The 16,565-nt window shown below is 52.4% G+C and overlaps 2 protein-coding genes across 3 annotated transcripts; both read left to right on the top strand.

The window, feature by feature from the left end:
* The first annotated feature begins 312 nt into the window (after positions 1-312).
* On the top strand, positions 313-7,007 carry plppr3b (phospholipid phosphatase related 3b). Of its 2 annotated transcripts, none has more exons than XM_086171699.1 (8): positions 313-449; positions 2,069-2,168; positions 3,135-3,320; positions 3,399-3,525; positions 3,603-3,798; positions 3,884-3,941; positions 5,393-5,566; positions 5,685-7,007. In XM_086171699.1, exons 1-8 carry the CDS (start codon positions 445-447, stop codon positions 6,984-6,986), a joined length of 2,148 nt encoding a protein of 715 aa, XP_086027825.1. In that variant the 5' UTR covers positions 313-444; the 3' UTR covers positions 6,987-7,007. The 2 variants fall into 2 exon arrangements, with proteins under 2 accessions (XP_086027825.1, XP_086028177.1); XM_086172051.1 differs by lacking the exon at positions 313-449 and adding an exon at positions 1,379-1,852.
* A 2,163-nt stretch (positions 7,008-9,170) lies between these two features.
* Positions 9,171-15,793, top strand: med16 (mediator complex subunit 16). Its single transcript, XM_086140356.1, has 16 exons — positions 9,171-9,449; positions 9,808-10,024; positions 10,094-10,201; positions 10,271-10,440; positions 10,512-10,793; positions 10,856-11,005; positions 11,104-11,209; positions 11,429-11,584; positions 11,672-11,898; positions 13,518-13,724; positions 13,795-14,005; positions 14,075-14,208; positions 14,734-14,926; positions 15,007-15,220; positions 15,296-15,379; positions 15,546-15,793. Exons 2-16 carry the CDS (start codon positions 9,886-9,888, stop codon positions 15,670-15,672), a joined length of 2,508 nt encoding a protein of 835 aa, XP_085996482.1. The 5' UTR covers positions 9,171-9,449; positions 9,808-9,885; the 3' UTR covers positions 15,673-15,793.
* The last annotated feature ends 772 nt before the right edge of the window (positions 15,794-16,565 follow it).

Here is a 16,565-nt window from a genome sequence, read left to right as displayed (position 1 = left end):
AGGTGAAGAAACCTCTCGGAAACATCTTCAAATAAAGAACATCAAGTTTATTTACCACGACAAGAAGATTTTCAACAAGAATCCGCCCCTAGTGATAATTAATAATAATAATAATAATAATAATAATAACAATTAGCACTAATTCTCCTCGCTGCGCCCCCTGGCGGGCGGGCGAGTGGGCGGGGCTTCGAACCCGCGTCGGTGACGTCACCGGCACGAAAACGTGACTCGGGGGTGTCACGTGGTCGCGTCGAACTCATCGATCACGCGGGAGGGGGGGGGCGGGGGGCGGAGCCAGACGGCCACCTGACACCTCGCGCGCGCGCACCTGACGCGCACGCCGTGCGGAAACCTAACGCGCGGCCGCAGCACCCGCACGCACCGCCGCACGCATCCCGCACGTCCGCCGCCCCGCATCCCGCACCGAGGAAGGGACGCGCGCGCATGAGGTGAGAACCGGCGTTTTTTTTTTTTTTTTTTTCCGCGAGACACAAAGACTGCGGTCCCTGCGGTGCGCGTGCGCGGGGGAGAACACACACACACACACACACACACACACGCACACACACACTGCATTCCGTGTAGTCGGGTCTCCTTGCAGCCGTCGAGATCTTCTGCTGGTTGTCAGTGATGGATGGAGGTGGAGGACATCCCATAATGACAGCATCCATCCTGCTTGATTGACATCTCTGTCTTCTGTGGACCTTGTCGCCGCGGCGACGGAGGTCCGTGAAGGTCGTGCCTCCCTGAAGGTCTGGGGCTGATGGAGGCGGTGGGTGGGGAGCACAGGGAGGTTCCTGGTGGTCCAGGGAGAAGATCAGGTTTCTTCTGGTGGTCCAAGTAGAAGATCTCGGGTTTCTCCTGATGGTTAAAGCTTGAAGATCATCTTCGTTTTTTCTGGTGGTCCAGATCATCTTTGGTTTCTTCCGGTGGTCCATGCAGAGGATTGTCTTTGTTTTTTTTCCGGTGGTCCAAGTAGATTTTCTTTGGTTTCTTCTGGTGGTCCAAGCAAAAGACCAGGTTTCTTCTGGTGGTCCAGGGAGAGGATCAGGTCTCGTCTGGTGGTCCAGGCAGAAGATCGTCTCTGGTTTCTCCTGATGGTCAAAGCTTGGAGATCGTCTTCGATTTTTTCTGGTGGTCCAAGTTGGTTATCTTAGGTTTCTTCACCACCAGAAGATCAGGTTTCTCCTGGTGGTCCAACTAATGGTTATCAGGTTTCTTTTGGTGGTCCAAGCAGAAGATCATCTTTGGTTTCTCCTGATGGTCAAAGCTTGAAAATCGTCTTCGATTTTTTTCTCATGGTCCAAGTTGGTTATCTTTGGTTTCTTCTGGTGGTCCAGGGAGAAGATCAGGTCTCGTCTGGTGGTCCAGGGAGAAGATCATCTTTGGTTTCTCCTGATGGTCAAAGCTTGAAAATCGTCTTCGATTTTTTTCTCATGGTCCAAGTTGGTTATCTTTGGTTTCTTCTGGTGGTCCAAGCAGAAGATCAGGTTTCTTCAGGTGGTCCAGGGAGATGATTGTCTCCGGTTTCTCCTGATGGTCAAAGCTTGAAGATCATCTTCGTTTTTTCCAGCGGTCCAAGTAGATTTTCTTTGGTTTCTTCACCAGCAGAAGATCAGGTTTCTTCTGATGGTCCAAGCAGAAGATCGTCTCTGGTTTCTCCTAATGGTTAAAGCCTGAAGATCGTCTTCGTTTTTTCCTGGTGGTCCAAGAAGATCATCTTTGGTTTCTTCTGGTTGTCCAAACAAGAAGATCATCTTCAATCTTGGACATCCTGATTCCAGGTGAAGGAGAGCTGTGAATGCAGGACCAACGTTTGGAGACCTGGACCAGGGCTCGGGTCTGATCTCGGGTAGGTTCGGTCTCCAGGCGTGAAGGTTCTCCTGCAGGTTCTCCAAAGTGAAGATCCTGTCGAATCTGATCGGCAAATAAAATCTTCCTGGTGCTTCTGGTTCCTCTTGATGCTCTGGAATCAACTTTAATTTAATGGAGAAAAAAACCAAAACAACAGTAACAATAACAGCCGTGTGTGTGTGTGTGTGTGTGTGTGTGTGTGTGACTCCACCAGGACGAAGATGATGATGATGATGATGGATTCTCCAGACAAGATGAAGAAGAAACCGGCGAAGGACAGTTTGACGCTGCTGCCTTGCTTCTACTTTGTGGAGGTGAAAGACACACACACACACACACACACACACACACACACACGTACACGCAGTGTTTCCATGGTAACAGCGAGAAGATCTTGTCCGTCTCCGCGTGGAAGATCGTTCAAAACGAGAAATAACCAACATATCTTTTATGGATCAATTAGTTTCAAAATTGATATCAGAATAAAAATCATATCGCGTTTCCATGACGACCGACGTCCGAAGACCGATTCCAAAATAAGCTCTTTCGAAAACCGCGGAAAAAAAAAAAAAAAAAAACCTGCCGGATGCGGCGTCGCCACGGAAACCGGTTACCGGACGGCGTCCCGTTCGGGGAAAAAAAAAAAAAAACGAAAAAAAAAAACCTGCCGGACGCGGCGTCGCCACGGAAACCGGTTACCGGACGGCGTCCCGTTCAGGGAAAAAAAAAAACGAAAAAAAAAACCTACTGGATGCGGTGTCGCCACGGAAACCGGTTACCGGACGGCGTCCCAATCGGGGAAAAAAAAACTAAAAAAAAGAAACCTACCGGATGCGGCGTCGCCATGGAAACCGGTTACCGGACGGCATCCTGATCGGGGAAAAAAAAAAAAACGAAAAAAAAAAAACCTACCGGATGCGGCGTCGCCACGGAAACCGGTTACCGGATGGCGTCCCGATCGGGGAAAAAAAAAAAAAAAACGAAAAAAAAAACCTGCCGGATGCGGCGTCGCCACGGAAACCAGTTACCGGACGGCGTCCCGTTCGGGTAAAAAAAAAAAAACGAAAAAAAAAAACCTGCCGGATGCGGCGTCGCCACGGAAACCGGTTACCGGACGGCGTCCCGATCGGGGAAAAAAAAAAAAACGGAAAAAAAAAAACTTACCGGATGCGGCGTCGCCACGGAAACCGGTTACCGGACGGCGTCCCGATCGGGGAAAAAAAAAAAAAAAAAAAACGGAAAAAATCCGACTTCCCGACGTTGACGTTTTCCGTCCGCAGCTGCCGATCGTGGCGTCCTCCATGGTGTCGCTGTACTTCCTGGAGCTGACGGACGTGGTGCGTCCGGCTCACGTGGGGTTCCGTTGCCACGACCGGCGCCTCAGCATGCCGTACGTGGACGGCGGCGACGAGCTGATCCCCTTGCTGATGCTCCTCAGCCTGGCCTTCGCCGGACCGGCGGCCTCGGTGAGTCCGACCCCCTTCCCGTCGCCGTGGCGATCCCGTCGCCGTCGGGGTCACAACCGTGGTTTTTCGTCCCGTCAGATCATGCTCGGGGAGGGTTTCCTCTACGGCGTCCAATCGCGGCAGCAGCTTCGGCGCTCGGAGAGGAGCATCAACGCCGGAGGTTGCAACTTCAACTCCTTCCTGCGGAGGACGGTGCGCTTCGTGGGTACGCCGACGCCGGTTTGGAACGCCGCCGGGAAGCCGTGACGTGGGGTTGATGTCGTCCGTGATCCTTGTGTGCAGGCGTGCACGTGTTCGGACTTTGCGCGACGGCGCTGGTCACCGACATCATCCAGCTGTCGACGGGTTACCACGCCCCTTTCTTCCTCACCGTCTGCCAGCCCAACTACACCCAGCCGGGCGTCTCCTGCGACACCAACCCCTACATCACTGCCGACATCTGCGCCGGACACGACCAGCACGCCATCATGGTCGCCAGGTAGCCGCGACAAACGCGACGGGAGCGATCGAACGAGCGCTCCCGGTACTTATGGTCTCTTCGCCGGGTTTGTTTTCTTGGACAGGAAAACCTTCCCTTCCCAGCATGCAACGCTGTCAGCCTTCGCTGCTGTCTACGTTTCTGTAAGTTCACGTTTCCGGGGGTTGCTGTGGTGGCGGGGTGGCTGGGTCAATGTTGGGGTCACTACTGGATCACTGGGGTTTGCAGTTTTTGGCAGAGGGTCACTAACAAGCTGTTGGAACATTAGTGGACCGAAAGGGGCTAAAAAAAGTCTGGCAGTGAAGGAGATGGGCTAAATGTTAGCCCCTCACCCTAACTTTTAGATCACCCGTGTCAGGGTAATCACCGGCTCTCTGGGGTTTGCAGTTTCCGGTAGGGGGTCACTAACAAGCTGTTGGAACATTAGTGGACCGAAAGGGGCTAAAAAAAAGTCTGGCAGTGAAGGAGATGGGCTAAATGTTAGCCCCTCACCCTAATTTTATTGAAGGGGAGGGGCTAAACTTTAAACTACAACCCCTCCCTCCACTGCTGGACTTGTTTAGTCCCTCTAACTTCCAGTCTGTCCAATGTTGGAGTCACTGGTTTAGGACATTAGTGGACTGAGAGGGAAATACAAGTCCGGTAGTGAAGGAGATGGGCTAAATGTTAGCCCCTCACCCTAATTTTATTGAAGGGGAGGGACTAAACTTGTTGGGGTCAATGTTGGGGTCACCACCTGGCTCACTAGGGGTTGCAGGTTCAGGCAGGCGGTCACTAGCAGACCGGTTTAGAACATTAGTGGACCGAAAGGGACAAAACAAGTTCGGTAGTGAAGGGGAGTGGCTAAGCTAAGCCCACCCCCTAACTTTAAGACCACCCGTATCAGGGTCATCAGTGGCTCACTGGGGTTTGCAGGTTCTGACGGGGGTTCATCAACGGGCTGTTGTAGAACATTAGTGGACCGGAAGAGGCTAAAAAAAGTCTGGTAGTGAAGCCGAGGGGCATAAGCTTAAGACCCTCCCCCTAAGTTTGTGTCCACCCAATGTCGGGGTCACCGCAGGCTCAATGTGAGGTCACTATTGGGGTTGCAAGCTCTTGCAGGGCCTCCCTATTGGGATGGAAGCCCCCTTCCCCCAACTTTAAGAATGCCCACTGTCAGGGTCATCGTTTGCGCACTATGGTTGCAGGGTCACTTACGGGTAGCACCAGAACACGAGTGGACCGAAAGGGACAAACCAAGCCCAGCAGTGAAGGGGGCTACAATTTAAGCCCATCCCGCTAACATTAAGACCAAACTTCTCAATGTCCCGTCAATCCGCAACAGAAGAGCATCACATGATCTGGATGGAACTCAGGAGTCGAAAAATTCAGGAGAAAAGAAGAGCGAAACCCAGGAAGGTCAATCGATAGTCGGTTTACTTGTGATAGCAGGCAGCCAATCCGAAAGAAGCCGACACCAGAGCTTCCGAGAGGAACAACGAGATGTGAACATTAAATTGGATGTTAAAGTTATGGTGAAACCCGGTCAGGACCCATCCGAGCACCGATTGGTCGGACTCTGGTTCTCCTCTGACCGCCCCTCTCTCGTCTCCAGATGTACTTCAACTCCACCATCTCGGACAGCACCAAGTTGCTGAAGCCCGTCCTGGTGTTCGCCTTCGCCATCGCGGCGGTGCTGACCGGCCTGACTCAGATCACGCAGCACCGCAGCCACCCCGTCGACGTCTACGTGGGCTTCCTCATCGGCGCCTTCATCGCCGCCTACCTGGTCAGTGGATGATGACGTCCGCTAACGCTGCTATCGTGCTAATAGAGAAGGCTAACAGCCGCTAGTCGACGCGCGCCGAGAGTCGCAGACATCTTGTTGACGTCCGGTTCCTCCGCAGGCTTTTCACGCGGTGGCCAATTTCAAGTCGTCGGATAGCGTGGCCATGGCCCCGCCTCCTCCACCCCCGAAGGAGGACCCTCTCCGAGCGCTAACAGAGCGAGGACACGAGTCCGTCTACAACAAGGGCCCGGCCTCCGCATCCGAGAGCAACGACGAAATCGCGGAGGCCCCTGGCCCCACGCGGCCCCTGCAGCGCGAGTCGGGCTCCATGGGGAGCCTGAAAAGGGCGAGCGTGGACGTGGAGCTGCTTGCGCCCAGGAGCCCCATGGGGAAGGAGACCATGTTGACATTCAGTAACACGCTTCCGCGCGCTAGCATGAACGTCACGGGAGCCGGAGAGGGCCCGGGGGACCCGGGGCCGCCGCCCTTGCAGCAACAGCAGCGCCGACTGAAAGCCGTCCAGGTTCCGATGGACCCGGTCCGCTCGCAGCAGCTGGTGTCCGAGTGGAAGCAGAGGTCCACGGAAATGAGGGGCCACGAGGAGCGCGAAACCAGCGAGGACGGTTCAGAAGAAGGGTCGGCGGGGTCGGAGGGCAGGGGGCCCCCGGGGCTAATCTACCCCCCGGCGCTGCAGGGCAACAGATCGGGGGCAAACCGGAACCCGACGCCGCCTCCGGGAGGCGCCAAGGCGGTGGCGATCCCTCGCCCCCCGCAGATCCCCGAAGCCGGACCGCCGCCCGTGTCGCCCAAGAGCGCGCTGACCCGCGCTAAATGGTTAGCCATCCGGGAGAAGACGACCGGTGACGCGTCGGGGCGCGGCGGCGCCGGCCAGCCGAGACTCATGCACGTCATCGCCATGTCCAAGCAGCAGGGCCTCCTGTCCTCCTCCTCCGGCGAGAGGTCGTCCGAGAGCACCTCCGTCTGCTCCGTCTCCTCCTCGGCCGCCGATTCGCCGCGCTATCGCCCCGTGTCGGACGTGTCGGGGATCGTCACGGTGGACGCCCACGCGCCCCACCACCCCGTGGTCCAAGTGCCTCCCCCTCCTCAAGCTCCGCCCCTCACAGCCAATGACAGTTCGTACGAGTGGTTGTCCGGCGGGAGCGACCGGCGGGAAGCCTACGACCTCAACAGCCTCCACCGGGGCGACCTCGCCGCCCGGGGCAGCAGCTTCCGGCCGCGCCGCTCCGCCTCGCCGGACCTGGCCATGCCGCCGCCGCCGCCGCACGACATGGCGGCCGACGCGCAGCGCAGGGAAACGGCCATGAGGCGCAAAACGGCGCTGGTTCTATTAGAGCAGGAGAACGTTTACAAAAACCTCCACGCGCGCAGGTTCAAGGAAGAGGCCTACCTTTCAAAATAAAGCCTTACTTTGAAACTAAAAGCACAATATATGAACAACATGGGGGGGGCAACTTATCGGGATCGGGACGTCCTGACGGCGCTGATGTTTTGTGTGTCTGTGTGTGTGTGTGTGTGTGTGTGTGCGTGTGTGTGTCGTCGCTGCATGTCAGTGTTTCGTCTTCTGAGCTTCTGTGACCGGAGATGTGAAAGCGTGATGAAGATGCAGGCGGCGCGGTGATCAAAACACGCCTTGATGGTGATGAGGAAGAGGAGGGTGATGAAGCTGCATGCTCTGAGGTCGTCTCATCGGATGTAAAAATAAATCTTTTTTTTTTCCCCTCCCGGGTTTCGCCTCTGGTCTGAGATTTCAATCCGTGCTTGCAAAGTCCGACGGAGAAGAAGAAATAAGAACAGGACTTTTCACATGGCGGCTACATGCTAGCCATGTTAGCATTGCATTGATCTCACACACACACACACACACACACACATATAGTTTCGACCAATGATATGAGCTAAACCCATCGGGTTACTGTGTGTGAGAAATAGGGAGTTAATTACCCCTATATTGCATGGCCTCTTCACACACACACACACACACACACACACACACACACACATATACACATGTTAAAATATCCTTTATCTTTTTGCTCCTCACAAAGAAGTTGAGCAAACAAAAAAAAAAAAAAAACAACACACCTTCGGGCTTATTTTGCAGTTTCCATGGCAACAGTGTTGATAATAAGCTTAAACCCACCCACCCATACACACACACACAAACACAGACACACACACACACGTCTGTTGTTTGGCAGTTGTGTGGACCATCTAAAACCATATTTGGCGCGGAAGAAAAACTTTCCCAATGAAGTTACACAAAGACAAACAACACACACACTGAAGGACAACAACACACACACACACACACACACATACGCACAATAATCTGCTCTCCGCTTCCCAGAGGCTTTCCAACAGCACTGTGTTGCCATGGAAACAGGGACCAGAAATATTTGTGTGTGAAGTGATTTATCATTGAAGAAACCTGTGTATGTGTGTGCGTATGTGTGTGTGTGTGTGTGTGTGTGTGTGTGTGTGTGTGAGTGACCCGATCAGTATTCATTGTTTGCATGGAGGATGAAGCTGAAGGGAAGGCTCTGACTGGATGCCAACAGACTCCCGCAGTCTGAGCTTCATCACCATCCTCATCATCATCATCATCAGCATCAGACACACCTTCCTGCAGGCCTCAAACACTTGCGAGGACAACACCGTGGGACGGTCGCTATGGTAACCATCGATCGTAGTAGGCTGGAGGTAGGTGAAACTCTTCGGCTGCTCGGCGCGGATTCGCGATAAATCCAGTGCCCTCCGTCCTGGACCTGCACTCTGCCTTGCAGATCCTTCACATCATCTAATCCCCCTCCCCTGCAGGATGGAGGTGTAAGCCATCACTCTGCTCAACACATTAATCCTCTAAACATCTCACACGCAAACACCTGTGCCGGATCATTACCTCCTCCATTTGGATTACATCGTCAACAGAATACGGGGTTTCTATCATCTCGTGTCAGCACACACTGTCACTATCCGCTGTGCAGACTGTGACACGCACCCCTGATATAAATGACATGTACATACACATAGTTTTGTAGATTTTTATCCCTTTGCTCTGGCATGCTGACAATGTTACGACATTTGCGCTTTGTTTCCTGATGTAGCGTTTTAGGTATGGAAACACCTGGGTGATGGTAAAACGTCTGTTAAATGAGGAGTAGCTGTTGTTGGCAACGGCCACGCCACAGGAGCCTGCAATATAACTAACTGTTCCTGCTCTATTAAAAAAAAAAACGAAAACAGAATTCATTGCACCCTCAAACCACATCGCATCATCAACCCCAAAATCACACAGAAAACAAACATCAACATAAACACCAACATGTGTGACTCGCTACAGAATTGTTTTGTGTGTCGTTGCTGAAGATGGGACTGAAAATCAAAAATTATATTAGTTTTGACTGGCCGTTTCTTCGTCTTATTATTTTTTTAAATATTTCCTTTTGGTATTTTCTAATGATTTGTTTGTATCAAGAGATGCATTGTTGTGACTTGCAGGACTCCATTGCAGGTTTGAGCGTCAGTTCGCAAGGCGGCCACTAGGTGGCGCTAGTGAGCCTCTTCCCGGGTGGCAGCCGCTCATTAAGACCAACGAAGAAGAAGCCGCGGCTTACGTATGTTTGAATTTCGTTCCGCGTTAATTGAAAAGAGCACACCAATTAAAGACTTAACTTTAACCAGACAATTATTATTTTAGAAGCACAGATTTTTACTTTAATTTATACATATTTTTTTTATTTAGCCTTACCAGACCGGAAGCTGGAGCGGGGTAAGCTAATGTTAGCGTTAGCCGACAGCTCAGAGCTACTCTGCGTTGTTGCTTTTTGACAAACACAGAAGAAAACAAGGTTAAAACTCTCGGGTATGATTTTGTTTTCTCCACCAGAAACCTCCGTTGTTAATTATTTTTATTCTATAATCGATTTCCCGACACGGACCTCCGTTTGTATTCGCCGCGGCGGTGGGTCAAATGTTTATTTTATATCTGCAGATGCATGAAAGCATTGACTGTTTTTGTTTTTTTTTTGTTCATCTGTAAAATGCGAAAGAAATGATCAGAAAATTGTTGAAACCGAGTAGAATCTCATTCATGGTGTTCAGCAGCATCGCTTTAAATTAAATTAGGTAGTATCTGTGATCCAGGTCCTGTCAGATGTTATGATGGCTGTTATGATGTTATGATGCTGAAGTTCCTCCTCTCATCCCAAATTCTCCTTCAGTTCCTGAATCCGCCGCTTGCGGTTTAATCCCAGGGCTGCCGCCGCCGCCGCCGCCGCCGTCTTCCTCCGTGTCAGGACATGGAGCTGGCGTACGTGTGCGAGTGGGAGAAACGTCCAAAGAGCACGCACTGTCCATCCATCCCGCTGGTCAGCTCCTGGTCATGTAGGAACCTGGTGGCCTTCACCACGGACCTAAAAAACGACCACGAGGACAAAGGTACGACCACGAGCGTCAGGTGGTCACCCCTGTGTCAGATCCGCCGTTTAACCGTCTCGTCTGTTTCAGATGTCAGTCACATGATCCACATCATCGACACGGAGCACCCATGGGATGTTTACTCCATCAACTCGGGGCACACCGAGGTCATTTCCTGTCTGGAGTGGGACCAATCGGGTGAGATGTTGTATCAGACGAGCGTTTTTACTTTCACTTCCCCGGTCCAATGTGCGTTCTCGCCTCCAGGTTCGCGGCTCTTGTCCGCCGACGGCGACGGGCAGATAAAATGCTGGTCCATGTCGGACCACCTGGTGAACAGCTGGGAGAGCGTTCTGTCCTCCTCCCTGGACGGCGACCCCATCGTGGCCCTGAGTTGGCTGCACAACGGCGTCAAACTGGCGCTGCACGTCGAGATGGTGACCGACTAAACGTCCCCGCGCGTGACCGTCCGTCAACGAGCCGTATCTCACGCCGTTTTTTCTTTCAGTCGGGTTCCACCAACTTCGGGGAGAAGTTCTCGCGGGTGAAGTTCTGCCCGTCGCTCACGTTGTTCGGCGGGAAGCCGATGGAGGGCTGGATGGCGGTGACGGTGAGCGGCCTGGTCACCGTGTCGCTGCTGAAGCCGGGCGGCGCCCTGCTCACGGCGAGCGAGAGCCTGTGCAGGCTGAGGGGACGCGTGGCGCTGGCCGACATCGCCTTCACCGGAGGCGGGAACATCGTGGTGGCGGCGAGCGACGGCAGCAGCTCCTCCCCCGTCCAGTTCTACAAGGTGAGAAATATTTCGGTGACTTCTGACCTGATGAAAAGCTGACCTCTGACCTCCGCGTCCAGGTGGTCGTGAGCGTGGTGAGCGAGAAGTGTCGCATCGACACGGAGCTCCTGCCCTCGCTGTTCCTGCGCTGCACCACCGACCCCCTCAGGAGGGAGAAGTACCCCGCCGTCACACACCTCAAGTTCCTGACGCCGGAGAACTCGGAACAGGTAACCGGACGGATCGCCACGACCGCCAAAATACCGCCACAACCGGAGGAAAGAACCACGGCGGCCTCTGATCGGCTGTCGTGAACCGTGCGCCGCAGGTCCTGCTGTGCGCGTCCAATCAGAACGGCAGCATCGTCGAGTGCTGGTCGCTGAGGAAGGAGGGACTTCCTGTCAACAACATCTTCCAGCATCGATCTCCAGTCGGTGAGCAACGATTCCGTCGATTCGATTTTTTTTTCGATACTTAAAAAGGCCCCGCGATTCGATTCGATACGATTTTTTTTTTTAACCACGAGCAGAGTAAACATAGACGGGTAAAATGCATACATGGATCGATACTCTTGCGGACGTGTCCATGCGATATATCGATATATCGATTTTTTTTTACACCGCTACTGCTGACCCGTGTTTGACCCCGGACAGTCGGGGAGAAGCAGCCCACCATCCTGAAGTGGAGGATCCTGACGACGACCAACGACCTGGAGAGGGTGTCGGCCGTCGCCCTGCCCAAGCTGCCCATCTCCATCTCCAACACGGACCTGAGGGTGGCGACGGACACCAAGTTCTGCCCCGGTCTGGGTGAGAGACCCGAGCGACCTCGGCTTAGTGGCGCCGCCCGATTTTTTTCCCCCCTTCCCCGTCCTGACCCTGGAGGTTCTCCCTCAGGTCTGGCCCTGGCCTTCCACGACGGCAGCATCCAGATCCTCCACCGCCTCTCCCTCCACACGATGGGCGTCTTCTACGGCTCCTCGGCCGCCGCCGGCCCCGGCCAGCGGTCCGGCGAGGACGGCGCCATCAAACGGCAGAGGACCGGAGGCCCCGGCATCTACTTCAAAACCCTGCAGTTCTCCTGGACCTCGCTGGCTCTGGCCGGGGTCGACAACCACGGCAAGGTGACGCACGCAGATGTACAGTGGACCCTCGCTGCTTCGCGGATTGTAATTCGCCTCTCGCGAGTTATCGTTCCTTTTTGCAGCATTTGACGGTTTTCAAAGAAACAGTAAATACAGTAAACCCTTGTTTTTGGCGGGGTTTACGTTCCAAAAAGAACCCATGATAGGCAAAATCTGTGAAGTAGAAACCTTTTTTTTTTTTTTTTTTAATTATTATACAATTAAATACTCTATTATACATTGAAAAGAAAGAACAAATCATTTTACATTTGACGGTTTTCAAAGAAACAGTAAATACAGTAAACCCTTGTTTTTGGCGGGGTTTCGTTCCAAAAAGAACCCATGATAGGCAAAATCTGTGAAGTAGAAACCTTTTTTTTTTTTTTTTTTTAATTATTATACAATTAAATACTCTATTATACATTGAAAAGAAAGAACAAATCATTTTACAGGCTCAATCATTTGTTTCACAAATAAAAGTACTGTACTTTAGAAACGTTGTTTTCAACAAATAACTTCTGTACTGTACTGTCAAATGATAATTTTAATCATCAATGTGAACAGAAGGCTTCAAATTGCGGAGATTAGCGCCGACCACCGCGACCTTATTGCTGCTGCGAAACTTATCGCTGCTGTCGTCCTTATGTTTTTTTCTTCCTTCTTTATGGAACGAACGGAAGATTCATTCATTTCGTAATGCCGACCTACAGCCGCGTAGCTTTTAGCTTCCCTTAGCATGTCCAGAAGTTTAACTTTATCTGCGATAGATAGCATCTTCCTTTTGTCGCTCCAGAGCGTTTTGTCAACATTATGGGTTTTAGAGAAACTCGAAATCGCGAGAGAATTTGCACGTACGTCATGTAAACTTGGCAAGCTGTTTTACGTACGTGTACATATTAAACTGCATCGTTATTGACGCACAGGTAGAGAAGAAGCGGAGTGACTTTTTAGCCAATCAGAATGCAGAACACAATGCACCATGCTAATCCGTCAAGTAGCGAAACCGTGAAAAGTAAACCACGTTATAGCGAGGGATCACTGCGATATAGTAAAATTCAACAAAAATTCATTTTATACCATAAATAAAATACAAGATCTCCTTTGTTAAACACGGATACCAAGCATCGCGAACTCCGCGATACTTCCTAAACGCCCAGCATCTACTCAGAAGTCTGGTAAAGACCCCAAGCGTAGCAGGAAGATGCTGTTTATTGCTCAAAAGATAAAACTTATATGATGTTAAATCGCCATAACTACTGCACAGCAAATTCATCCTTCAGGTTTCGGCACAGCAAAGTATTTTCAATGTGGAGTATTTCAATCTTTATTGTATGTACGATTATCCAAAAGAGTTTAGTGTACTGTATGAGTGTGCGGGACTAGTAATCCAGTCGATTTGGGGTTGATAACAGTTTCCGAGAGGTCGGTAAAGGTCGAGTGAGGTTCGTCGGGGGTTAAAATATCTGTAAATACAGTCAAAATCATCATGTCGCGGAAATTCACTTTTCCGCGTGGGGGTCTTGGAACGTAACTCCCGCGAAAAGTGAGGGTCCACTGCTTTAATACAGCGTTGCCGTGGCAACGATGGGCCCCTAACACGGAGGTTCTCGTCCCGGCAGCTGCACATGCTGCGCGTGTCGCCGTCCATGGGTCAGGTGCTGGAGATGAACACCACGCTGCGCCACCTGCTGTTCCTGCTGGAGTACTGCATGGTGACGGGCTACGACTGGTGGGACGTCCTGCTGCACGTGCAGCCCAGCATGGTCCACAACCTGGTGGAGAAGCTGCACGAGGAGTACATGAGGCAGAACCAGGAGCTGCAGCAGGTCGGAGGGGTTCGCGTCCAAAGCCGAGGGGAACGGCCGAGAAGCGTGTTTTTAAATCCCGTGTCTTCAGGTTCTGGCGAAGAGGATCGTGGCGGTGAAAGCCTCCCTGTGCAAACTGTCGACGGCGACGGCGGCCCGCGCCTGCGACTTCCACGCCAAGCTGCTCCTCATCGCCATCAGCTCCACGCTGAAGTCCCTGCTGAGGCCTCACGTCCTCAACACGCCCGACAAGAGTCCCGGCGACCGCCTGAGCGAGATCTGCTCCAAGAACATCGACACAGGTGAGACGCTCCCGCCCCCGTAGCCGGGCCGGTGTTTCGCTCTTCGCTAAAACGCCGCCGTGTCCGCAGACATCGACAAGGTGATGATCAACCTGAAGACGGAGGAGTTCGTGTTGGACGGGCCCCCCCTGCAGTCTCTGCAGCAGCTCATCCAGTGGGTGGGAGACTTCGTCCTCTACCTTCTGGCCAACCTGCCCAACCAGGTGATCCCATGCTAATGGGTAAACTAAGCTAACGCTAATGTCCTGCTCTTTGTCGTCTCCTTTGGGCTTTTCCCCCTTTTTGTCTGGCCTGACAAACAATTTTCTTTGAATATTTTAGTATAGTATTTTCAATCAATATTGAATTTACAAACTCCTTATTTTTTTCCTTTTGCTCCATTTTGTATGGACGATCACAAACAAAATAGTCTGTACATTTACATGATCACTAATGACTTTAAAGCTGGAATAAAAAAATTACATTTCAATTTTCATTATGTTCAACATGATACCTAAAGGGCCCGCGGATAAAAATTAAATAAGAAGTGTGGCCCGCCAGGCAAAATAATAGCCCGCCCGTGCTGCGGGCTGTTGATGTGGGAGCTAGCGGCAAACCAAATATTAGCACGTCCATTTAAAAAGCTGCACGATCGCAGCAGCGTAGGTTTGTGTCCAGATGAACGACGGTACCTTCTGAGGAGAACCTCCGAGAACCCGTGGGATTGTGACCGCGGCTTGTGTCCGTAGGGCTCCATGGTCCGGCCCGGCTTCGGCTTCATGCGGGACGGGGCGTCCCTGGGGATGCTGCGCGAGATGCTAGTGATGATCCGGATCTGGGGTCTGCTGAAAGCCGGCTGCCTGCCGACCTTCACCGCCACCTCCGACAACCAGGACAGCATGCAGCTGCTGTTCCGCCTGCTCACCAAGCTGTGGCTCTGCTGTAAGAACCCCTTCGCTCCCCTTTCCCCCCTCCGGGCAAAGCGGTCGTGACTCCGACGACCTCCTCCCTTCCTCCGTCAGCCCGGGATGACGGACCTCCCCAGGACCCCGACGAGAGCCTGATCGACGAGTGCTGCCTGCTGCCCAGCCAGCTGCTGGTCCCCGGCATGGACTGGCTGCCCGTCAACGATGGCGTCATCGTGAAGCTGCAGGGCAAACACCCGCTCAGGTTGCAGTTCGGAAAGTCCCTGATGCTACCCGGCCACGGCGCCGCGCCGCTGGACGTCTTCACCAGGTAACGGAAGCTGCTCCGCGACGGCGGTCGGCCCGACAGGGGCGCAAGTCACCGACCGGGTGCGTTTGTCTCCAGGGGGCCCGGATCGCAGAAGATGGACAACCTGCGTTGCGTCCACATGGGCGTCTGTCCGACCGAGGAGAGCAAGGCGTGCACCAGGTGAGCCGGTCTTCTTCCTCGCAGCTGACTCGCCGCTTTTTCAAAACGGAATCGATAAAGCTAGCGGCTCGCTCGGCGAGGGCGACTCCGGAGTTCCTCTCATCAGGACATCGGGTTCTGGCTTCGGCTCGAGCAGGACGTGAGCGATAAATGCGCTTGTGTTCAGGTGCGGCTGCGTCACCATGCTTCGTTCGCCCAACAAGACCAACGCCATGAAGCAGTGGGAGCAGCGCTGGATAAAGAACTGCCTCTGCGGGGGACTCTGGAGGAGGATCCCCCCTACTCACACCTGAAGGCCCCTGGACTGACCGACCCCTCCAGGTCCAGGTCCTGTATGACTCAGTTGAACCAGTAGTTTTTTTTTTTTTTTATTCCGTTTTTTTTAATTAAAATTGTTTTTTAAAAAAAAAAAAAGAGTTTTGTTGTTTATTTTTGTACAAAAGTTGTGGTATCAAGAGAAGCCGCAGGCATTAGTCGTGCGAGTATCTGCATTTTGGCTCCACGGCGACCCTCAAGGTGTCGCCCGTCGTCACCCGGCAACTCGGAAAGGGATTCTTCTTCTTTGGGGTAAGTTTTTAATAAATCTCCTATTTTCCAGACTAATACAAGGAAAAACAAAGGGCCGTAAAATAAACTCTGACTCGAAGGGGCTCAAAACCGAAATCGAATCTGATGTCTCGACCGCCAAGTTCAGTTCCGAACCAGGAGGCGTTTTCCGTCGTCACAATGCAAACATTTGATTCAAAAAAAAAAAAAGAAGCCTCAGAAGTCAATTTCCATGGTCTCGTCCAAGCGGAGCTGGATCTCGATTTCTGCCGGAAACGACGCCAGAAGGTTTTAGAGGAAAGGTGCCAAACTCTGGCCCGCGGGCCAAATGTGGCCCGCAGTGTAATTATATTTGGCCCGTGAAGCTAAATCAAATGACCATTAGAGCTAGCTTGCCAGTATGATAGCCTACAGTGCATGTACCACTAATACTCCAAATCCCAGAATGCTTTGCTGGAGTTTCGGCACAAAAACCACAACAGGACCCATAAAAGCCCTTTCCCCTGTTGACAGTAGTCATAGCGACGTTATGCTAATACTAGCAACATGCTACCCCTCTGAAAAACGGCAAAGAAAGGCAGAAAACAGGCGCATTCCGGACAGGCGGGAGGCAGAATATCCGCATGTTTAAAAGACGAAT

Source organism: Fistularia commersonii, chromosome 1 (genome assembly GCF_037954325.1).
Source record: "Fistularia commersonii isolate RoL2024-O1a breed Wild chromosome 1, RoL_Fcom_v1.0, whole genome shotgun sequence".
NCBI classification, from domain to species: Eukaryota; Metazoa; Chordata; class Actinopteri; order Syngnathiformes; family Fistulariidae; genus Fistularia; species Fistularia commersonii.
Note: the sequence above shows the minus strand (reverse complement) of the source record. Positions and strands in the feature narration are given on the sequence as shown.